The sequence below is a fragment of the Typopeltis vanoorti genome, chromosome 19, assembly GCF_054136105.1.
Source record: "Typopeltis vanoorti isolate ZY-2024b chromosome 19, IOZ_Tvanoo_1.0, whole genome shotgun sequence".
NCBI lineage: Eukaryota > Metazoa > Arthropoda > Arachnida > Uropygi > Thelyphonidae > Typopeltis > Typopeltis vanoorti.
The window spans coordinates 38,557,042-38,582,837 of NC_143567.1; the positions used below are offsets into that span (position 1 = coordinate 38,557,042).

General features: G+C 34.2%; 1 protein-coding gene across 1 annotated transcript in view; it reads right to left on the reverse strand.

Moving 5' to 3' along the window:
* Positions 1 to 550: 550 nt before the first annotated feature.
* LOC150096008 (CAAX prenyl protease 1 homolog) overlaps positions 551 to 25,796 on the reverse strand; it is a 132,511-nt gene continuing 107,265 nt past the window's right edge. The window contains exons 8-10 of the mRNA XM_090408982.1: positions 25,475 to 25,585; positions 12,775 to 12,918; positions 551 to 972 (exon numbers count right to left, since the gene is read on the reverse strand). Coding sequence (XP_090265108.1) covers positions 754 to 972; positions 12,775 to 12,918; positions 25,475 to 25,585 — 474 coding nt within the window. The 3' untranslated portion in view covers positions 551 to 753. The remainder of the gene's footprint in view (positions 973 to 12,774; positions 12,919 to 25,474; positions 25,586 to 25,796) is intronic.

Here is a 25,796-nt window from a genome sequence, read left to right on the forward strand (position 1 = left end):
AAAGGTTATATTCTCCATAGAAGCAGATTTAAATAAGAACATCTTTTCAAAGAAAAGTCGTGAAGCCTTTTATATTGGCCTAATCTGAATCTGAATGACTGTGTCTGTATGTCCCAATCTCCCAAACTTTTGGTGTGGGGGGGGGGGAGAAATTCTCATTTTATATAAACATCAAAAATAGTTTTAATATTAACATTAATAGCATGGACAAGCATTTTTAGTAAAATGATTGTTGTATATACCTTATATTCCTCTTCTCTAATTACTTGTTTCCACACATAAATGATGTACTGCTATTTTCAGTATGAAATATTTGTACTTTGATTAAAGTTTATTACTGTGGTTATCGTGTAATTCTGTTTTATAGTCATGTCGCAAATATACCTTTAAAGATTAGACCTACATTTCAAGACCCGGTTTGGCCATTAAATGTTTATAATATGTCTACTTTAGCTCTAAACCGAACAGAAAGTACTTTAAAAATTAGCTTAACAAATGTAACATCTTATTTATATTTTTTATTTTATAAATTCTGTAGTTATTAAAATCATTAGCATGTGAAGAAATTTTATTGCAACATTTACACATCAATGAAATTTTTATCCAACTACTGATTAATACATACAATTTAACATATTAAAGAAGAAAACCACTGTGCACATATTGCAACAAAGGCACTGTAGAAGTTGCAACAGAAAAGTCTTGTGAACTAGAGAGAAAGCTTTGTGAAAGCTTTTCTTTTCAAGCAAAACATTAATCAATTTTGCCTAATGATCTAATTCTCTGTAAAAGTGGTGGATGAGAATGGTGCCATGCAGAATACAGCCAGTCATATACTGGAAAACCTAGATTATCACTGTTTAGTTTAATTAAAGCACTCCTAAGATCAGCTGCTCTGTTCAAACGCTTAGCAAATGCATCTGCTTGGAATTCAAATCTCCGGGAAAGAACCGTCATCAAAAATGAGAGAACCTGTAATTAATAAAATTATATATTCATTATTGTACTAATTTTTTAAACACTTAGAGAATGAAGTTTTAATAATAAAAATTTTGCTATGATCTCCAATCCCATATGAATGTGCTGTAAGATCAAACCAGAAACAGATAACAAATATTAGCATCATATTTGGCATACCTGTGTAGTTTTACTGAGTGGATAGTATAATGCTGTCCTACCAATGCACAGGCAGGCACTGTGGTTTGAATCAAGGTAGTATGGATGTCTGAGTCTTCAGGTAGGAAAGATTTTTTGTCATCTGATATAAGATCACCCTGCTTATTGAAAACCTGAAGTGCCTTTGAAAAGAGTAACATGTTTGGTATAAAAGGAGGGGGTTCCCAGATTACCTAATCCTTAGACATGGTGCTACAGAATTTATAACCTCTCATGGATGAGATTCACATAAATGAGTTCTTTTATCTTATCATACAGCAAGATATTCTTGGTTCTGACGTTTATCAGCATGTTTCTCACGTGAAGAACAAGCATGCTTCTTCTTGTACAATAATCTCAGTAAACCTGAAATTAATCCACAGCAGAAAAATAAATTTTCTATTATCACTTGTTTTCTTAAGCCAAAAATTCTTGCCAAGTGTCATCTCCATCCAGGAGGTTGACTATTATGGATCTCCATGTATTTCTGTCTTGGGCTGCTCTCTGGTTCAGACTCAGCCAATTCTTTGTTTTTGTACCATGTGTGTGTCGTATTCAGTTATTCCATATACTTTTAAAAATTTCTTCGTTGTAAAGATTGAACAGAAGAGAAAGCACACATTCCTGCATAACATCTGTTTTATTATTCAAAATTAAGTGGATATTGAATACCACTTAATTTTGAATAATGCAATATGTGCATTTACATAAATAAATGCATTATGGGATTTAAATTTAAATAATGCATTTACATACATTACAGGAACTTTTAAACAAGTACAATAAAACACATTGAAATTACAACTATCAGATCTAGTAAGTACAATCCCATCTCAAATACTTTGCATTATTTCTTTAAAAAGATATCAATTTCTTATCAGGCACATAAGAAGTGCTGATTATATGTAGGTGCAAAACCAAAACTAATAAAATACTAACATAGAGAAACAATTGTTAAAAGATTCATAATTCTAAATGACTATTTTTACGTCAACTTCATCTTTCTCTGAACAATTTTTTTTTAAATTGCTAAATATTTATCGTGGATCTAAAATATTAACGAGAAAATTTTGTTGAGCATTATGTAATGATTGATTATTTACAATACTGAGGAATCATTTGATTCCAGAAACAATTGGGAACTAATGTTCTCTTCCAATTCTCGATATCTGCAAGTTTCATTTTTGCACTTCTCAAAAATTTTACTTAACACGTTCGCTGCCATGCTCCTCAGGCATTTCTTGCCGCCAAGCGCTTTCGGGTCTTCAAGGGGTCACTACGAGTAATCCCGTATCACCCCCATCTTCAAGGTCACTACGAGTAATCCCGTATCACCCCCATCTTCAAGGTCACTACGAGTAATCTTGTAGCCAGCTTATCAAACAGAATTTTGTTTCATAGGCCAACTACGAGTAATCTCATATCACTTCCACCTATATATTACATGTGCTGACGACGGTGTTTATTGCGTCTAGTCTAGTTTTAGTTTCTAATTTCTAAGAACCTTCAATTTCACCATGGCCAGTAAAAGAAAACTTACTGATATAGAAGTAGAAGCTTATGCTAATATGAGTGATGATGAATTTCATGAAATATTTGGAGCTGTGACTCAGATGATGAAGAAACTTTTGAAGATGAAGTTAGCATCCAACCAAATACATCAACATCTATTTATTGAGAAAATTCAGAACAAGAGCCCCCACTATTTGACTTCGTTGAAACTGCAGGGTTTAAAATTGATACTGGAAATTTCAGTATCAAAAGGTTAGTTGAACTTTTCTTTTCTGAAGATTTTCTCACAATTTTAGTACAACAAACCAATTTATATGCTTTACAAAATATTGAACAAAGTCGAGCATAGATCAAAAAAAGTAAAAGAATTTCAAACTGGAAAGCAACAGACATACCTGAAATGAAATTATTTCTTGGACTTTTACTTCATATGGGTCCTTGTAATTTACCGTCTATTGAGCATTATTGGAGTACAAATCAACTTTACAATTTGTCGTTTTGGCGCTCTAAAATGAGCCAAAATCGAATTCAAATTTTATTGCGTCAATTGCATTTTGTAGATAATTCTCAAGCAGCTAATGATAAATTGCACAAATTAAGACCAGTCCTAGATTATTTTAATAGCGTAATGCGAAATAGCTACACACCAGACCGAAACATGTATTAATGAGTCAATGGTGTTGTGGCACAGTAGACTGGCGTTTCGACAATACATAAAAAACAAAAATATGGCGGAAATTCTATGAACTATGCGAATTGAATGGATTGGTGATAAAAATAAAAATTTATACAGGAAAATCTGAATCCTCTTTAGCGAAAATGAGTCGCACATATGATATTGTATTCCACTTGATGGAAGAATATTTAGACAGGGGTTATGTATTGCATATGGACAATTTTTATAATTCTGTAGCTCTGACGGAATCGCTTACTGACAAAAAAACGTACGTGTGGAACGCTGAGAAATAATAGGAAAAACAATCTACCAGATGTTATTCAGAAGAAACTAAAGAAAGAGGAATTTGTCTGGCAAAGAAGAGGTCCTGTTGTAGTCAACAAATGGAAGGATAAGAGGGAAGTTCTTTCCATTTCAAATATGCACAAATTTGAAATGGTTGAAGCGCAAAATCAGAATGGTAAATTGCAATTAAAACCAAATATCGTTAGGGATTATAATTTGGGTATGTCAGGCACCAATCTTTCTGATCAAATGCTTTCTTACTATTCCACCTTACAAAAGACAATTAGATGGCCAAAGAAATTGGCAATACGCATTTTTGAGGTATACATTCAAAATGCGCATAAATTTTATAACATGATTACTGGAAATGCAATGACTGCGTTAAAATTTAGAGATCAATTTATCTCAGTTTTTGTTGGAATGGATGAGCTTAGAGTATCAGAGAATGTCAAGAGGAATCGGGATTTTCATTATTTGGAAATTTTACCACCAACAGAAAAAAGAATCGCCTGACAAAGCCATGCTGTGTGTGTATACAAAACAAATGACGACGCAAAACATGTTATTATTGTCCTGTTTGCAGGAAAAACCACCATTGTGCATGGAAAATTGTTTTAAAATGTACCATTTTTAATTTGAATAAATTTTTTTATTTTATTGATTGTTTTTATTTTTATTGATTTTATTAGTTTTAAATTGATTTACAAATTACGTGTTATACTATGAATTAACTCACGCTTGGCACAGGAGGTTGGTAATCGACATAAGAATATATTCGTAGTTGGCTTCTGAGGCACATATATAATATACTATATTTTAGTTGAAATTATTTCTCTTCTACCAAGCCCACAGATGTGTTCTCCACTTTATTCAGAATCCAAGGGTCAAACAATTAAGGTACTAAGGGTTAACTCGTGTTTGGCATAAGAGGTCGGTAAATCGACGTACAAGTATACTCTTAATTGGCTTGTGAAGCTCATATACTCATAGTTGGTAGCAAACATGTTAAACCATTAGAATTATGTTCTAAATTTACATAATCATCACAATCAAAGGCTGAGATTTGTTATCTTCTCTAACTAAATTTGAGATATTTTAACTTTCCTCAGGTTTATTTAATTCTAAGTTAACCAATTCTATGGTATTCTGCCACTATTTCATCCATGTTAGATTCTTTATGATTATCATCAGTCTGATGTTGAACTTTATCTGAATTATGTACTTTTGGGAATATCTTATGTGATTAGATTTTGTTTCCAGAATTTCTTAATTCCCTACTGTGCTGTGTATTTAAATTACGAGGTTTTAAAGTATTTCTTTTCCTACTATGTGGTTGAGAATGTGATGCACAATTAGTATCAGGAAAAGCTTCATATAATATACTATATGAAATATTTTATTAGTTTTTAGTATTTTATTCATGTTCTCTCCTAACATAATTAAATTTTTACTTCCTAAAAAGTACCTTTTCAACACATCAGCTTGCACATTTACAATCTTGCTAGGATTTCTCACATCTTTAATCCAAAAATTCAGAAGAGAAAACTAATCTAAAATTCTATATGGACTAAATGCTTTCCTAATTTCCCTTCCCTTCTAATACTAAATTTATGATCAAACAATACTAAATCTCCTAGGGCAAATGACTTATACTTTCTGAAACAAATAATATACTGTCTGGTTTTCTGTGAATTTAATTTGCTTATTTCTCCTATCAATCTATGAATAGTGGAAAAGTTATCTATTCCTGTATTAGTAGTAACAGGTTCATTATGAAAAATTGGATCAAAACCATATAAAGCAAAATATGATTTTACCTTGATAGCAGAGTGTAAAGCAGACCAGCATGCAAATAAAGCTTGTGAAAAATATGTATTCCAATCCTTCATTTTAATGTTTGCCAGATAGAAAAGTATTTGTTTTATATATTTTTATTCAATCTTTCACACATGCCATTACACTGAGGATAATAAGGGATGGTAAAAATCTTAACATTTAGCAATTTACAGAATTATAACAACATCTGCATTACAACAACAATGCAGATGTACAATTTGTTCTGTGATCTGAAAGTAAGGTCTGAGGAGTACCATATCTACAAATAATCATATCCAAGAACTTTCTCGCATAGTCTTTGCTGTTTGCTCTTTCATCGAGACTGCTTCAAGAAATCTAGTTAGTATATCTATGGTTACTTGAATATACTTATTGCCTTTTTCTTTTCTTTTAGTAGCTGGCAATGGACCTACTATATCAATAGCAACAGGCTCAAAAGGTTTTGGAACAGAAAATAGTTGCATTTGGAGTTTTTACTCTGAAAAGTGATCTAAACTGACACTTATGACATGATTTTGCATATGTTACTCTTCATTCCTTTCCAGATATAACAATCCTTTATTCTTTGCCAAGGTCGACAAAATCCTTGGTGTCCTGCAAGTCAGAATCATGGAAAGTGTACATAATCCAAGAAATTATCTGAGTTGGTGCCAATATTTTAACTTCCAACCTTCCATCTTTCATTTGTCTGGAAAGCAAATGATGTACCAACAACATGGAAGCCGGCTACTTTAATTCTGATACATAAAAAAGTGAGATAGAAGACTTGATGAACTACTGACCTATTAGTCTACTATCAATGGTTTACGAAGTGTAAAAGTCTTAGATCATAGGCTTTATGCAATTCTAGACCTAGCACAACCAAAAGAACAGGCAGGCTTTCGAAGGGACTTTGATACAATGGACCATATTCAAGTTGTATAGCAGATTATTGAACGGTGTAATGAATATCAATTATGTCCTGGTTTTATTGACTATGAGAAAGTCTTTGATTCAGTTAAAACTTGTGCAATACTCAAAGCATTACGAAACCAACAAGTGGAGGAGCCATACATCAGAACCATCAAATCAGCATACACCAATGCCACAGCAGCAATTCATTTCAACAGAAACATCTCTACTGTGGGAATACAGAGAGGTATAAGACAGGGTGACACAATATCTCCAAAATTATTCACAGCATGCCTAGAAGAAATATTCAAACTTCTTGATTGGGAAGGGAAAGGTCTGAAGATAAATGGAAGATATTTAAGCTTTGCAGATGACATAGTTATCTTTACTTCAACTGTGCATGAATTACAGACTCGTATCCATGAGCTCCAAATTGGTAGCAAAACAGCTGGTCTAAAGATAAACTCAAAGAATACCCAAGTTATGTTCTATAGCTATGTCCAACCAGAAATAATAAAATTCGATAATGAGGTAATTAAACAAGTAGATCATTACATATACTTAGATATCAATGGAATAAAATAGCATGAACGAATTAAAAGGCGCACAATGCTTGGGTGGGAAGCATTTGGAAAATTACATTCAATATTCAAAAGCCAACTACCATTATGTCTGAAGAGAAGTTTTTAACCAATGTATTCTTCCTATACTGACATATGGCTGTGAAACATGGACACTGAATGCAAAGGAAATTCAAAAATTAAGAACACAATTTATTATGGAAAGAAGTATGCTTGGTATCACAAGATTGGATCACAAAAGGAATATGTGGATAGAAATCAAACCAAAGTCTCTGACATCATAGGAAAAGCGAAACATCTGAAGTGGCAATGGGCTGGGCATATTGCTCAAAGACAAGATCAATGATGGACAAAAGAAGTACTGGATTGGATTCCATGGGAGGAAAAACGACCACAACGCCAACCTAAATCACGGTGGATTGATCATATCAGTTTGCAATAGTGACATGGAAAAGGAGAGCTATGAACAGACAGTTTTGGAGTAATCTTGAAAAGGCCTTCATCCAGCAGTGGATCGTCAATGGATGATAATGATGATATATATATATATATATATTTTTTTTTTTTAGATGTCAAATGTTTCTTGTTGAGCATTATCCCAACTGAAACTAACAATTTTCCTTGTTAAGTATTACTATAAAATATGCCAATAAAGTGACAAACCTGCTTAACTGTTTTTGGAGGTTTAGCTATTCTGCATTTGACCGAGTTGGCACAATTCCTTTTTTGTTGATTTTATATCCTAAATACTCAACTTCCTTTAAGAAAAGTTCTTTAAAACATTCCACGGGATTTTACGATGGCTATCTAGGTCCTTTGAAGAAATTACAAGATCTTGAAAACAAATTACTCCATTCCCCAACATATCTGATAACACAAAATTCATTAGACTGGAATGACATGGCAGAATTTCTTCAGCTTTGTGGTGATCTGCATAGTTGATATTTCTGCCATCTAGTAGCAAATGCAGAGTATTTTCGGTCTTCTTTCTTCAAAGGGATCTGAAAGCCAGAATTTAAATCTAGTTTTGTGAAATACTGAGCTCATTTCAAACAAATCAATAATTCCTCAATCTTACAAAGGGGAAAATCAATAAGCTTAGTAACCTTACTTATAGCTCTCAAATCGAAGACAAATCTCAAGCTTCCATTGGTTTTTCAATTAAGATGAATGGGCTATTCTGTTGAGAATTTGACCTCTCAATTATTCCTGCAACAGTCTCTGAAAATGCTCCAAGTACATCAATGGAGCTTGATACTGCTTAATGTAAATAGCAAATTAAGTGCAAATTTGTATTGAGTGTTCTACTGCATTAGTGCAAGACATTTAATCAATATCTTCTGGAAAAACACCAGAGAAAAATTCAAAAACACATTTAAAGAATTTTGAAATTCTTTGCCTAGGTTCTCTTTTATTTCATCAATGTTTTCCTCATCATTATTATTTAGGGTTAATATTGATATGACAATAATGTTGATAATTGAATTTATCCCTAAAACAACAGCCTTTAGCAAAATGATCAGGTCTATTAATCTAAAACATCTTGGAACATATCTGTTGAGATGTTTTATTCTTGTCAGGAACATTAGATTTGCAAGAGAAAGACTGATTATCAATAAGAAGATTTTTGGATATTGTTAAATAATCATCATCAATTTCCTGCCATGTACCCTTAAGGAGTGTACAGGATATGATAGTACTACATGAAAAATTTACATCATTACTAACTTCCTATCTACAATTTTCCTCCAAATCAGTCTGTTACTTGTCAAGACTCCAACATTATCAGATCTTATATTTCTATCGTCTAAGGCACTATGTACCATATCAATCTACCTATATCTTGGTCTTCCTCTGGATCGTTTTCCTGCCAACCTGGCAGAGAACACTTGTTTTGCTAATCTTTCCTCACCCATTCTGTTTAAGAGACCATACCACCTGAGATTAGCTCTGCTAATGCATTCCTGGATAATGATGATGTCAAGTCCTTTCCTAATATCCCCGTTTTTAATATCATATCGTCATTGATGCCATCTGTTTTCATTCCGCTAATCTTTCCCAGGACTCTCATATCTGCGGTCCCTAGTCTTTGGTCAAGTGTTTTACTTCTGACCCAGCTCTCAGATCTATAAGTTAAAACTGGTTTGAACACTTTCTTGTATACACCTAATTTAGTGTTCCGACTAATTTCTCTCTTATTCTATATGAATTTATTCAGTTGACTTCCTACCATACCAGCTTTGTTGATTCTGTTGTCTATTTCCATATTTAATTTACCATCTTAACTAAAAATCGTGCCTAAGTAGCTAAAATGTTTTACTTGTACCACAGGTTCTCCATTCATAACACAGTTGATATTTTCAACGATTCTGCCTATTTTCATTGTCTTTGTCTTTTTATTGCTGATCGTCATACCATATCTATTATTCACTTTATTCAATTAGTTATTCAATTTAGTCAGTGAATCTTGCAGACTAGCAGCGGATTTATTTAGAAGTATAACATCGTCTGCATAAAGCAAAGAGCTGACATTAACATCTCCAATTCTGATATCATGTTTAATACCACTTTCCTTCATAATGTAATCCATATAGGTAATGAAAAACAGAGGGGATAATGTACATCCTTGTCTCACACCAGATTTAACATTAAACCATCTTCCTGTACTTCCTTCAATTCTAACTGCTGACTTACAACTCAAATAAAGACTAAGTATTGCTTGATATAATGCCCCATTGACACCATATAACTGCAGCGTACTGAATAGCTTCTCTCTTAGCACCTTGTCATATCCCTTTTCCAGATCGACAAAACTTAAATACAGATCTTTGTTATATTTCCATGATTTTTCAACTATTTGTCGTAAAATGAAGATCTGATCCTGACAGTCTCTATTTGGCCTGAATCCAGCTTGTTCTTCACCAAGCTTTTCTCCCACAATCTTCTCAACCGTTTCTCAAGTATACTTGCATAAATCTTACCAGGAACACTCAGTAGGGAAATACCTCTTAATTCTCACATTCAGTTTTATTTTCCTTTTTATATATGGGTACTATGAGAGCTCTACTAAAATCACCGGGAATTCGTCCCTCTGTCCAGCCCTTCTGTAACTATGCAGTGCAGCTACTGTAAGAATTTTATACCACCATACTTCAGCATTTCTGATCGAATATCATCTACTCTTGCTGCCTTTCCACATTTCAAACTTTTGATGGCTTTTTCTATTTCAAGTATGGATATGTATTCCTGAATATATGCCTGTTGAGTGTTTTTTTTACCACTATGCTATCACTGCTCGTTTCATTTAGCAGTTTTTCAAAATAATTACTCCATACTTCAAGGATATCTTTTTCTCCCGTTTTCATGTCACCTTTATCATCTCTAACTCCTTTTTAAAGCACTCTTTCGTTCATTTCTAAGCTTCTTCAACAACCTATATTTTGTTGAAGAATATTTTGCCACCTTCTTGATATTTATTTTCTATGTTCTTGCCAAAGTCCTCCAATGACTTTTGTTTAGCTAGTTTTACGAAGTGTTTAGCTTTCTTACATTTGACTCTGTATTCTCTAAGAGCAAAAGCTGACTTATTTGCCAGGAACTTTTGATAAGCTTTCTTCTTTTCCTTCACTGCCTCTTTAACTTCCTGTGTCCACCATGGAGTTCTGATTTTTCTATCCTTGCAGACTTCCCCACGTGCCTCTGGCTGAATCAATCAGGGTTTTCTTCAAGTCTTGCCACTGAATCTCCAAGGTTTGGTTCCTGTTCTCAAACTCTTTCATTTTTTCTTCAATAAGCTTTGCGTATTTTAGTCTACAGTTCAGATCTGAGAATTGCTCAACTTTCATTCGCTTTAAAACTTTCTTACATGTTATTCTTTTCAATATGAAATTCAGTTTTATCCTGCTCAAGACTAAATAGTGATCACTTCCAATTTCAAATCCTCTGTACACTCTGGTGTCCTGCACCAGGGAGAAACATCACTACCAACAATAACATAGTCAATGAGGCTTTTCTTATTCCTTGCCTCTTCTCTCCATGTGAATTTGTGCTCATTTTTATGTTGGAACATGGTATTAGTAATAACCAGTCCATGTCCTGAGCAGAAATCCAACAGACATTTGCCATTATTATTAGATTTGCTCTTTTCTCCAAATTTTCCCAAAATATTTTTATATGTCTGACAATCATTTCCTACTCTATTTAGATCCCCCAACACCAACAAGGACCAACTTTTCCTTTTTCATTGCATCAGTTGCTTTCTCTAAAGCATTAAAAATTCTCTGCTTCTACCTTAGTAGAACCTTTGGTGGGACCATAGGCACAAATAAGTCTCATTGTCCAGTTCTCCATTCTCATATTTGCCCACATCACTCTACTTGAGATTGCCTGCCATTCAAGAAGATTAGCTTCGTATTTTGTGTTGAATACTATGGCTACTCCTTTTACTTGATTGTTATTGCCTGAATATAACATTTTGTATTTATTGCTCAGAAAGATCTCACCAGTTTTTGTCTTTTTTGTTTCAGTCACCCATATTATGTCGATCTGGTACTTATCTAATTCCTCAGCTAGCTCCATTTCTTTGCCATTCAGGCTTCTTATGTTGATCGTACCGATCTTTAACTCTGGTGATGTTGAGTTGGGGTGTGCTTTCAGATTTGTTCCAGTGGCTGATTTTTCATTGTTCGCCCTGGTTCCCTGACGAAAACAACGAGGGCCCTTGTTTAACCGGGCAACGCCCAGCCGGCATGAAATTTTGTCATATTGTACCATCATTTTGTATTTTGGTTTAAGCCAATAAGAATACAATTTGGTCGGCTAAATCCCAAATTGTCAGCTCATCCTCGTTTGTTCAGTATCCAGGTAGATACTGAACGAACGAATTCAGTATCTCGAGTAGTGGTGCACCCTGTTGGGTGCACCACGAGAAGTGAGGATTGGACATTAAGTCAGAAGCCCAAGTAGGTTCTCCGCATCCTTTAAAGGCTACGTGGAGGTCTCCTCTCAGTTATATAGCTTTGACCCTTAAGCACTCCTGATGCTGAATGAATTTTTATTTTTGTTTAGAAGCAGATGTTCAGACCCATCTACTTTTTTTAAGTGAACTTCACAAAATGTGGAACATCTACTAGATGTAAAAGTTTTTGTAATCAGTAAATATATAATAATTCCACTCTGTCTGGAGTTTTATTCAAATTTGGTATCTGGAATTGCTTCCAAAATTTGTCAGCTGTCTCAATTTTGATTTTAATCAGACCATTGGCTGGAATTAAATTAAATTAAATTTGGTATTTACAATATATATTGAAATTTGTCTTCCAAATTTTGGTAGTCAACCAAGTCAACTAATCTTCATTAGTTGACTTGATTTATATTTTTAATGAGAAAATGAAACAAAATAAATTTAAAGGATGCAAAAGTCTTGCTACAAATGAAAAATCTGCATGATGTGTAAGCTCAGATTCAATGCTGTGATAATGAATGATGTCACATATAAAGCTACTAGACATTTGTAATGTATTTGTTTTTATTGTCATCTCAACTCTTCTAGCAGACATTTTGCTTATGCAAGGATGTATCAATGTCAATGTTTCTATTGCAATCGAAAACCAATAACTTATCTATGCTGTCTCTCAGAATATGAAAACATTTACGTGAATGTTTCATATTCTGAAAAATAATTTTATTTCCCCAAACTGGTTTCCCCAAAAATTTTAGTTCCCCAAATTGTTTTGGATAATGATAATGTAATGGTAATATACATGTATCAGAATTATACCAACAAAATATGTCTATCATAATCCAATTTACTAAATTCAGAAAGTGTATAGCTCTTACTTCATTATAAGGAGAAAACACAAACTGGAATATTATGAGAAGGCCAATGATAACTGGCTGTTGTCTATAAAATCCAAATGCAGAATACAGAGTCTTGTTTTTGAACAGGCAGGCAAATACAGCAAAACACAGAAACAAGTTTACCTGGAGAAGGAAAAAAATGCTATAAAAACTATTGTTTTTCTTAAAAGAAAATTTATAAAATAATCATTTATTCTTTTTTAAGTAGATTTTATATTCAATAACATATTTTAAAATTTTAGCTCAAACAGTAAAAGCATTTCCAATTAATGGTAACTAGAAATGCTCCTATTTTCAATCACCAATAAAATTTTATCCTTCAGAAATATACGTGGTTTTCTGAATCAAGGTTTCAAAAATTCTGTCAAAAATCTTTATTGTTCTAGAAAAACATAAAACATCAGAAACACCAACAAGTTAATATCAAGATAAACTGAAAATTAAAAAAAAAAAAAGAGTATCAGTTCTCATTGTAAAAATAATCATAATTTATAATTATGAATATTTTTACAATTATTTCTTTGTGTTAATATATTATTAGTTTTGCTTTCGTAACACATACATCAGCACTTGCGATGTGCCATTTATTGATATTATTGTCAAAATAAAATGTAAACATTTGAAATTCATATACTTACTAGATTCTGATAATTATGTTACTTTCAATACTTATTATAATTTAAAATTATTAAGTGTTGAGATATTTATTATGTTTTGTAAAAAAACATTCTGTTTATGCTAACAGAAAAAGCATGTCAGCCATCATGCATGACTTCTCGCTTGCCACTGGAGTGCGCATGCTCGCCAAGGAGTTTGATGGGTGATTGACAACTGATAAGGAGAGCGTTCAGTATTGGAGTAATGAGGAAAACAAGAGAGAGCAAGTTTAAAAACGCAGACCAGAGAAATTTTGTTCTTAGGAAGTTTTTTAAATTTATGTGACAGTCGGGAGAATATTAATAGAAGATTCTGAAAAGGAAGCGTAGAACTGAGAGTCTTTCAATTGGAGGAGTTGAGACTGTCAATAAGTATTTAGTAAATAAAATAAGATATTGCAGTCTACATTCTAATTGAATGTTCAAGGAAACGCTGAATGTAAAGTTTCATCTTGTCTTAAGGACATCTGATAACTATGGAAAAAGAAATTAGTGAAATTTGAAACTGTAAAGTGGCTTAACACGAAGAGCTCGACTTAAAAAATGTTGTTTAAGAAGTAGTAGAAGAAACTGTTACAAAAATTAGTAAATTGTGCATCAAATAGAATTGCAAGAGGTAAGAATATTTATACTTCAGTGATACAGGAGGAATAATATTGTATGCTACATAAAGGAGATAAAAAAGGATCCCATGGAAAAAGAAGAAACAACACAAAAAATTTGAATGTCCAAATTTTTTTGGACATTCAAATTTTAAGGATGAGAGCTATTCCAGACTTATACATAGATATATAAGTCTGGATTAGCTCAACACGGAATAGAGACAGACCACAACATTCTTTAGTCCCATGCCATCTACATAGATGTCGGTAAAAATTTACATGCTTATTTAAGGAGAGTGATGAGACCATGCTTCACCACCATAATTTGAATCGGAATGACTGTCTATCGTTATCAAAAATATGGGAAAGTTTGATTTGAATAACCGACCATTAATTGTTTTTTTTTTCTATCCTCCCCAATTACTATTATGACCAAGAATGATATTTTATAAAGACATCTTAAGTAACCAACTAGACACTACATCTATCTGATGATCTGTTGAGTATGATATTATAAGTATATATTATATATAAAGAGCAATGGCAAATACCAGTTGGATTTCTGCTCAGGACATGGACTGGTTATTACTAACACCATGTTCCAACATAAAAATGTGCATAAATTAAATGGAGAGAAGAGGCAAGGAATAAGAAAAGTCTCATTGACTATGCTATTGATGACAGTGATGTTTTCCCATTGGTACAGGACACCAGAGTGTACATAGGATTTGAAATTGGAAAAGATCACCATTTAGTCTTGAGCAGGATAAAACTGAATTTCATATTGAAAAGAACATGTAAGAAAGTTTTAAAGCGAATAAAAGTTGAGCAGCTCTCAGATGTGAACTATAGACTAAAATACACAAATATTATTGAAGAAAAAAATGAAAAAGTTTGAGAGCAGGAACCAAACCTTGGAGATTCAGTGGCAAGCCCTGAAGAAAACACTGATTGAATCAGCCAGACAGGCATGTGGTGAGGTTGTCTGCAAGGATAGAAAAATCAGAACTCCATGGTGGACACAGGAAGTTAAAGAGGCAGTGAAGGAAAAGAAGAAAGCATATCAAAAGTTCCTTGCAAATAAGTCAGCTTGCGCTCTTAGAGAATACAGAGACAAATGTAAGAAAGCTAAACATTGTGTAAAACTGGCTAAACAAAAGTCATGGGAGGACTTTGGCAAGAACATAGAAAATAAATATCAAGAAGGAGGCAAGATATTCTGGAGATTATTGAAGAAGCTCAGAAATGGAGGAAAGCGTGTTGTGTAAAAGGAATTAGAGATGATAAAGGTGACATGAAAACTATAGAAAAAGAAATCTTTGAAGTATGGAGTAATTACTTCGAAAAATTGCTAAATGAAACAAGCAGTGATAGCACTGTAGTAGAAAAACACTGAACAGGCATACATTCCGGAATACATATCCATACTTGAAGTAGAAAATGCCATCAAAGGCTTGAAATATGGAAAGGCAGCAGGAATAGATATTAGACCAGAAATGCTGAATTATGGAGGTATTAAAGTCTTACAGTGGCTGCACTGCACAGTTCAGAAAGCCAGGACAGAGGGGCGAATTCCTGATGACTGGAGTAGAGCTCTCATAGTACCCATATATAAAAAGGAAAATAAAACTCATCATCATCATCATCATCAAATTCCTGCCTTGTACCCTCAAGGGGTGTACAGGATATGACAGTACTACATGAAAAAATTACATCATCACTAACTTCCTATCTACAATTTTCCTCCAAATCAGTCTGTTACTTGTCAAGACTCCAACATTATCAGATCTTATATTTCTATCGTCTAAGGCACTTTGTACCGTATCAATCCACCTATATCTTGGTCTTCCTCTGGGTCGTTTTCCTGCCAACCTGGCAGAGAACACTTGTTTTGCTAATCTTTCCTCTCCCATTCTATTTAAGTGACCATACCATCTGAGATTAGCTCTGCTAACGCATTCCTGGATGCTCACAATGTGAAGTTCTTTCCTAATATCCTCATTTTTAATATGATATTGCCATTGATGCCATCTGTTCACGCCTCTAATCTTTCTCAGGACTCTCATATCTGCGGTCTCTAGTCTTTGGTCAAGTGTTTTACTTCTGACCCAGCTCTCAGATCCATAGGTTAAAATTGGTTTGAACACAGTCTTGTATACAGCTAATTTAGTGTTCCGACTAATTTCTTTCTTATTCCATATGAATTTATTCAATTGACTTCCCACGATACCAGCTTTGCTGATTCTGTTGTCTATTTCTATATTTAGTTTACCATCTTCAGTAAAAATTGTGCCTAAGTAGCTGAAATGTTTTACTTGTTCCACAGGTTCTCCATTCACAACACAGTTGACATTTTCAATGATTCTGCCTATTTTCATTGTCTTTGTCTTTTTATTGCTGACCTTCATACCATATCTATTACAACAGCTATTCAATTTAGTCAGAGAATCTTGCAGACTTGTAGCGGATTTATTTAGAAGTATAACATCATCCGCATAAAGCAAAGAGCTGACATTAACATCTCCAATTTTGATATCAGGTTTAATACCACATTCCTTCATAATGTGATCCATATAGATAATGAATAACAGAGGGGATAATGTACATCCTTGTCTCACACCAGATTTAACATTAAACCATCTTCCTGTACTTCCTTCAATTCTAACTGCTGACTCACAACTCAAATAAAGACTAAGTATTGCTTGATATAATGCCCCATTGACACCATATAACTGCAGCGTATTGAATAGCTTCTCTCTTGGCACCTTGTCATATGCCTTTTCCAAATCGACAAAACTTAAATACAGATCTTTGTTATATTCCCATGCTTTCTCGACTATTTGTCGTAAAGTGAAGATCTGATCCTGACAGCCTCTATTTGGCCTGAATCCAGCTTGTTCTTCACCAACCTTTTCTTCCACAATTCTTCTCAACCGTTTCTCAAGTATACTTGCATAGATCTTGCCAGGAACACTCAGTAGGGAAATACCTCTGTAATTCTCACATTCAGTTTTATTTCCCTTTTTATATATGGGTACTATGAGAGCTCTACTCCAATCATCGGGAATTCGTCCCTCTGTCCAGGCTTTCTGAACTATGCAGTGCAGCCACTGTAAGACTCTTATACCACCATACTTCAGCATTTCTGGTCGAATATCATCTACTCCTGCTGCCTTTCCACATTTCAAGCCTTTGATGGCTTTTTCTACTTCAAGTATGGATATGTATTCCTGACTGCATGCCTGGTCAGTGTTTTTTATCACTGTGCTGTCATCACTACTTGTTTCATTTAGCAGTTTTTCAAAGTAATTACTCCATACTTCAAGGATATCTTTTTCTCCTGTTTTCATTTCACCTTTATCATCTCTAATTCCTTTTACAGCACTCTTTCCTCCATTCCTAAGCTTCTTCAACAACCTCCAGAATATTTTGCCACCTTCTTGATATTTATTTTCTATATTCTTGCCAAAGTCCTCCCATGACTTTTGTTTAGCTAGTTTTACACACTGTTTAGCTTTCTTACATTTGTCTCTGTATTCTGTAAGAGTAAAAGCTGACTTATTTGCCAGGAACTTTTGATATGCTTTCTTCTTTTCCTTCACTGCCTCTTTAACTTCCTGTGTCCACCAGGGAGTTCTGATTTTTTTATCCTTGCACACAACCTCACCACATGCCTCTCTGGCAGAATCAATCAATGTTTCCTTCAGAGTTTGCCACTGAATCTCCAAGGCTTGATTCCTGTTCTCAAACTCTTTCATTTTCTTTTCAATAATATTTCTGTATTTTAGTCTACAGTTCACATCTGAGAGCTGCTCAACTTTTATTCGCTTTAAAACTTTCTTACATGTTATTCTTTTCAATATGAAATTCAATTTTATCCTGCTCAAGACTAAATAGTGATCACTTCCAATTTCAAATCCTCTGTACACTCTGGTGTCCTGCACCAGGGAGAAAACATCACTATCAACAATAACATAGTCAATGAGACTTTTCTTATTCCTAGCCTCTTCTCTCCATGTGAATTTGTGCACATTTTTATGTTGGAACATGGTGTTAGTAATAACCAGTCCATGTCCTGAGCAGAAATCCAACAGATATTTGCCATTATTATTAGCTTTGCTCTTTTCTCCAAATTTTCCCAAAATATTTTTGTATGTCTCACAATCATTTCCTACTCTACTATTTAGATCCCCAACAAGGACCAACTTTTCCTTTTTCATTGTGTCAGTTGCTTTTTCTAAAGCCTCAAAAAATTCCTCCACTTCTACCTTAGTAGAACCTTCTGTGGGACCATAGGCACAAATAAGTCTCATTGTCCAGTTCCCCATTCTCATATTTGCCCACATTACTCTACTTGAGACTGACTGCCATTCAAGAAGATTAGCCTCGTATTTTGTGTTGAATACTATGGCTACTCCTTCTTTTCCTTGATTGTCATTGCCTGAATATAACATTTTGTATTTATTGCTCAGAAAGATCTCACCAGTTTTGGTCTTTTTTGTTTCAGTCACCCCTATTATGTCGATCTGGTACTTATCTAATTCCTCAGCTAGCTCCATTTCTTTGCCATTCAGGCTTCTTACATTGATAGTACCGATCTTTAACTCTGGTGATGTTGAGTTGGGGTTTGTTTTCAGATTTGTTCCAGTAGCTGACTTTTCGCTGTTCGCCCTGGTTCCCTGGCGAAAACAACGGGGGCCTTGTTTAACCGGGCGACGCCCCAGCCGGCATGAAATTTTGTCATGTTGTACCATCATTTTTTATTTTGGTTTAACCAATAAGAATACAATTTGGTCGGCTAAATCCCAAATTGCCAGCCCATCCTCGTTCGTTCAGTATCAAAGTAGATACCCAACAGGGTGCACCACGAGAAGGTGAGGATTGGACATTAGGTCAGAAGCCCTGGTCGGTTCTCTGCATTCCTTTAAAGGCTATGTGGAGGTCTCCTCTCAGTTATACAGCTTTGACCCTTAAGCACCCCGAAAATAAAACTGAATGTGAGAATTACAGGAGTATTTCCCTACTGATTGTTCCTGGTAAGATTTATGCAAGCATACTTGAGAAACGGTTGAAATAAATTGGGGAAGAAAATCTTGGTGAATAACGAGCTGAATTCAGGCCAAATAGAGGCAGTCAGGATCAAATCTTCACTTTACGATGAATAATCAAGAAAGCATGGGAATATAACAAAGATCTGTATTTAAGTTTTGTCGATCTGAAAAAGGCATACGACAAGGTACCAAGAGAGAAGCTATTCAAAACACTATAGTTATATGGTGTTAATGGGGCATTATATCGAGCAATACTTAGTCTTTATTTGAGTTGTAAGTCAGCAGTTAGAACTGAAGGAAGTACAAGAAGGTGGTTTAATGTTAAATCTGGTGTCAGACAAGGATGTACATTATCCCCTCTGTTATTCATTATCTATATGGATCACATTATGAAGGAAAGTATTAAACCTGATATCAAAATTGGATGTGTTAATCTCAGCTCCTTGCTTTATATGGATGATGTTATACTTCTAAATAAATCCACTACAAGTCTGCAAGATTCCCTGACTAAATTGAATAACTGTTGTAATAGATATGGTATAAAGGTCAGCATAGACAATGAAAATAGGCAGAAACATTGAAAATATCAACTGCATTGTGAATGGAGAACCTATGGAACAAGTAAAACATTTCAGCTACTTAGGAACAATTTTTAGTGAAGATGGTAAATTAAATATGTAAATAAACAACAAAATCAACAAATCTGGTATGGTAGGAAGTCTACTGAATAAATTCATATGAAATAACAGAGAAATTAGTCGGAACACTAAATTAGCTGTATACAAGACAGTGTTCAAACCAGTTTTAATTTATGGATCTGAGTTAGAAGTAAAAACACTTGACTAAATACTAGAGACTGCAGATATGAGTCCTGAGAAAGATTAGGGGCATGAACAGATGGCATCAATGGCAATATCATATTAAAATTGAGGATATTAGGAAGAACTTGATATTGTCAGCATCCAGGAATGCATTAGCATAGCTAATCTCAGGTGGTATGGTCACTTAAGCAGAATGGGAGAGGAAAGATTAGCAAAACAATCATTTTCTGTCAGGTTGGCAGGAAAAAGACCTAGAGGAAGACTAAGATATAGGTGGAGTGATACAGTAAAAAGTGCCTTAGAAGACAGAAATATAAGATCTGATAATATTGGAGTCTTTACAGGTAACAGACTAATTTGGAGGAAAATTGCAGATAGGAAGTTAGTAATGATGTAAATTTTCATGTAGTACTATCATATCCTGTACACCCCTTGAGGGTGTGTGTGTGTGTGTATATATATATATATATATATGTGTGTGTGTGTGTGTGTGCGCGCGCACGCACGCAATTTATTTTACACTGTTATGATTAACCTTTTCTTCAGTTAAAGCATAACTCTATTGCTGATTTAATGTCAGGCAGCTTGTTCTATTTTGAATAAATCAATTGTTTGCATTCTACCTTGTAACAACTGTTTTTTAAGCCTTTGATGATGGTCTGTTAATTTCAGACAAATATGTGACAGTATATTTAATAACCCTCCATAGCTCAGTCAGTATAGACGAAGCCCTTTGTTTGAAAGACCTAGGTTCGATTCCTGTCAGTGATGCGAGGAACCTTTATGTGGTCTCTTTCCAAGAAAGGTGAGTCAGTCAGCCTCCTATGGGGGGGGGGGGGGGGTTCAACTGGAAAATCAGTTTTTTTGTTCCCCAGAACAGGCAAACCAGCCAGTAGAACACATGCAATTTACAGACAAGAAAGAATACTTAGAAGTAAAGGAGTATCTGCCTTATCCTCGTATTACGTTAGGAAATCCAACGATACTTGGAAGCATATGGGAACTTAAGTGCCTGTTAAAAGCCACTGATGATGATGATGATATTTAGTAAATAATACTTTTACGTTGTGTTTTTATGTATATACTAGGGAGCTCCTCCCCCCTGGCGCCTATGGCGCCCAACCCCCCCCCCCCTGTGTTCCGGACTGGTAGGCCAGTTCTTGAATTCTGATGACTCGAAAGAGGGGATTCCGTCCCCTCTCCCCGGCACCTATGGCGCCGGTAAGTTGGTTCTCCTTGAATTCTGATGACTCGAATTTCGAAGACTCGGAACCCCCCCCCCGAGTTCGGGACTGGTAGGGCCGGTTCTCCTTGAATTCTGATGACTTGAATTTCGAAGACTCGAAAGGGGGTTCTCCCCTACGCCCCGAGCAGCAAGGCTAACAGAATTTGTAGAAAAAGAAAAACCTGTACATTGTGAATTATTTTGAAGGAAAAAAAAAACATAGGAAGTGGACATGGAAAAGTCTAAATGGAAAAAATGAAACTGATTTTATCATCAGCACCAAGAAAAACACATTTCAGGACTGTTCTGATATCAACACCTTCAACATTGGAAGTGACCATTGTATGGTATAAGGTTCAAATAAAATGCCAAAAAGAAAGAAGAAAAATGTTTTGAATATCAAAACAATAGATATATACAAACATGATAAAAGATATATTTCGACACGAACAAAACAACAGATTTAAAAATCTTATTAGATTACAATGCTAATTTATCAGAAAGTAATGACATGAATTACATTGATACCCAAAACCTTTTACAATCTCACTTGAAATAGCTGGTACCACAGAATACACTTGACAATTTCTGAAGAAACCAAACAGCTTATGAAGAAACAAAGAGAAATGAAACAGACAGATAACCCACAGAATAAAATTCAATTGTGCAAAACAATCAATAAATATACTGGGGAAGAAATAAGAAATTTCAATTGTAAATTCATATAACAATTGATGAATAGCAATAAACAGTTTTAGTCAAACTACAAAATGGGACCATAACCAGAGATAGATATGCTATAACAAAGAATTGAAGAATTTTATCAATATTATATCAGGATGACGAATCAAATGAAATAGACAACTATGAAATAACTGAAGTGCCACAGATTCTGTGGAGTGTCCAAAGCTTGCAAAATGGAAAAGTTGCAGGTGAGGATGGAGTTACAGCTGGAGTTCTAAATGCAGATGGGGAAATGATCTGCAGTATCTTGGCAAAATGAATTACCTATTTGTCTAAAGAAATTGATATGCCCAGAACATGGAAAAAAAGTTACCCTTATTCTGATACACAAAGAAGGAAGTAGAAGACTTGACGAATTACCGACACATCAGTCTACTATTAGTGGTTTACAAAGTGTTTAACAAAAGTCTTGGTTCATAGGCTTTGTGCAACTCTAGACCTAGCACAACCAAAAGAACAGGCAGGCTTTTGAAGTGGCTTAGTACAATGAACCATATTCAAGTTACAGAACAGATTATTGAACAGTTTTTGATTCAAGAAAGCCTCTGATTCAGTAAAAACTTATGCAATACTTAGGGCATTACAAAAGTGGAGGAGCCATATGTCAGAACCATCAAATCAGTACTACATACACCTTTCATCCATTACAACAGCAGCAATTCATTTCAGTGGAAACATCTCTACTGTGGAAATACAGATATAAGACAAGGTGACAATATCTCCAAAACTATTCACAGCATGCCTAGAAGAAATATTCAAACTTCTTGATTGGGAAGGAAAAGGTCTGAAGATAAATGGAAGATATTTAAGCCATTTACACTTCACAGATGACATAGTTATCTTTATTTCAATTGCACATGAATTAGACTCATATCCATGAACTCCAAATTTCTAACAAAACAGCTAGCCTATGGATAAACCAAGAAGACCCAAATTACGTTCAATGGATAATGTCCAACCAGAAATAATTAAAATCAATAATGATGAAATTGAAGTAGATCATTACATATACTTAGGACAAAAGGATATCAATGGAACAAAATATCATGGACGAAATCAAGACACATGGCTTGGTTGGAAAGCATTTGGAAAATTAGTCAATATTCAAAGGTCAACTACCACTATGTCTGAAGAGAAAAATTTTTAACCAATGTATTCTTACTAAATATTGACATATAGCTATGAAACATGGAGACTAAATGTAAAGGGAATTCAAAAATTAAGAACAACACAATTCAGCATAGAAAGAAGCATGCTTGGTATCACAAGACTGGATCACAAAAGGAATACGTGGATAGAAATCAAACCAAAGTCTCTGACATCATAGGAAGAGTGAAACATCTGAATTTATAATGGGCTGGGCATATTGCTCGAAGACAAGATCAATGATGGACAAAAGAAGTACTAGATTGGATTCCATGACCAGGCCGTGGACCCACATCACGGAGGAATGATGATATCAAATTTGTGCAAGTGACATGAGGATGGGAATGGAGAGCCACTGAAAGAAGCTTTTGGAGTAATCTTGGAAAGGCTTTCATCCAGCAGTAGATTGACAATGGATGATGATGATATATTGTGCAGTTCCATATGCAGATGTTACTTCAGTATGTAACAATGACTTTCCAACTACTATTAGGACAATTTTGTTTGATACCACCTGGCAGTAATGATATCTGCCATCTGATCATAGCTTGATTCATGTAGAAGCATTTATATCACTCAAATTCAGCTATCTGATCAGATAAGTGATCTATCTGATCACTCACAAAAGTCTAACTACCAATGGTTGAGTTAGCTGGAAGCATAGTAGAAGCAACTAAAACTATGAGGCCAAATGAACACCAAGGTGAATATGCATTTGATTATTTCAAAAAGAATAATGGTGTGTGTCTATCTCATCAAATTCTTAATATGCACTCTCAAGTAGCATGTATAGAATATGATAACACATAGCAAGTTTTATACTATTAGTAACTTCCCATCAACACTTTCTTCCAAATTAATCTATTATTGTCATATTACTGTAACATTTTAATCTTTCTATTAACTGCACCCAACTACCTAGATCTTGGCCTCCTCTGAGCTTTTCCTGTCACCTAGCAAATACCTACTTTGCAAACCTTTCCACTCTATTCTGTTTAAGCAACCATACCATCTTAAATTTGCTTTGTTCCTACATTCTTGAATGCTAATAATGTCATGTTCCCTTCTAATATATTTTAATTTTTTTTATGAGTCTGACATTGACACCATGTGTTTACTCCACTCATTTTTCTCTTTGACCAACAAAATATACTGCTAATTTAGTGTTTTGGATAATTTCTCTCTTATGTTTTATCTATTTCCAAATTTAATTTGCCATATTCTCTAAATTTTATGCCTAAATAGCTGAAATATTTGTTTTTATGTTTCTCACTGGCATGACTATTCTCTTTCGCCTTTTTTACTGCTGATTTTCATGCCAAATTTGGTACCTCAACTATTCAATTTAGTTAGTCCTGATGGAATATACAAGTTAAGATAGTAACATTCTTATCTTACACCTGATTTTACATCTAACCATGTTCCTGTACCTCCTTCAATTCTAACTAATAATTTAAGGCTCATCTCATCTTCCTTTTCCTTCTTTTACCTTGTGGTGTCGAGGGTTTATTAATCATTAATCAAAGTACGGGCTATAATATTGCTCTGTATAAAGTGATTTACACACTATAATTTTAGTGTTTTTGAAAAGGTTCTATTTCCATGATGTCTATTAAAGCAAAAAAATCTGAATCTAACACCTTAATTTAACAAGAATCCAGCTTGTTTTTCCCCAAGGTTCTCTTCCACCATTTTCTTAGATGCTTTAAAGTAAAGAGCTAAACTGACTATTTCTGATTTTCATATCATGCCTAGCACTACTTCTCTTCATTTTTTTTTTTTTTTGTCTCACCACAAAAAACTAAATTTATAGTACATCGGTACTATGGTTGGACTAAGGAATTTTTCCCATTATATTTTTTGTAGTCTAGAAACCCCATCCTAGAGATATAACAGAACTTTTTCAAGCCACTTCAGGTCTCCAAACAAGTAGGGTGGCAATCTCATGCCACACAATGAAATTCATCTCTTATAAGATGATCACAAACCACAGCATGATTCGAACCCACAGCCAGTAGACTGGAGAATGGGCACAGTAACCACTTGGCCAAGCAAGCTGGCAAATGTGATCATACAGATGAATGGCAGTGGAGCAAGCATTATTCTTGTTTTACACCTGAGTTTATATCATATTTTTTCCCATTTCCTCCTTAAGTTCCAACAGCCGCTATAAACATAGGCAATATATTGCTCTGAATAATGATCCATTAAACCATATAATTGTAAGATTTCCAACAGCTTTTCCCTTGGTACCTCACATGCATGCATGAGTGTGTTGTGTGTGGATTCAATGGACTACAAATACTCTTATGTTTATACTCATGCAGTTAATACAAAGAACATGCACTTTGTAATAAAAATAAAATCATAGGGGCATAGCAGAAAAATTCAATCTAGATGATGAAATTAAATTCAACAACAAAAAATGTCTTACTTGTCCAATAACAAGGTTTTTTAAAACATGGTTTAATTTCCAGTGTCCAAGTTCATGAGCTAAAACTGCAATAACTTCATCATTGCTGCAACCAGGTTTTTTCTTAGCATTCTAAAATAAATATATAAATAGCAATATTGTTAATATTTTATAAATTGGTAATACATTATATATTTTTGATCAATATATTGTTAAAGGACTATATTAATAAAAAACATAGTCCTAATCAATTAAAATACTATATTAATAAAAGCACTAGTATAAAATTAGTCTTTCTAAATACTGTATTTCAATCTAGCAAACACCATAAACTACCAAATGA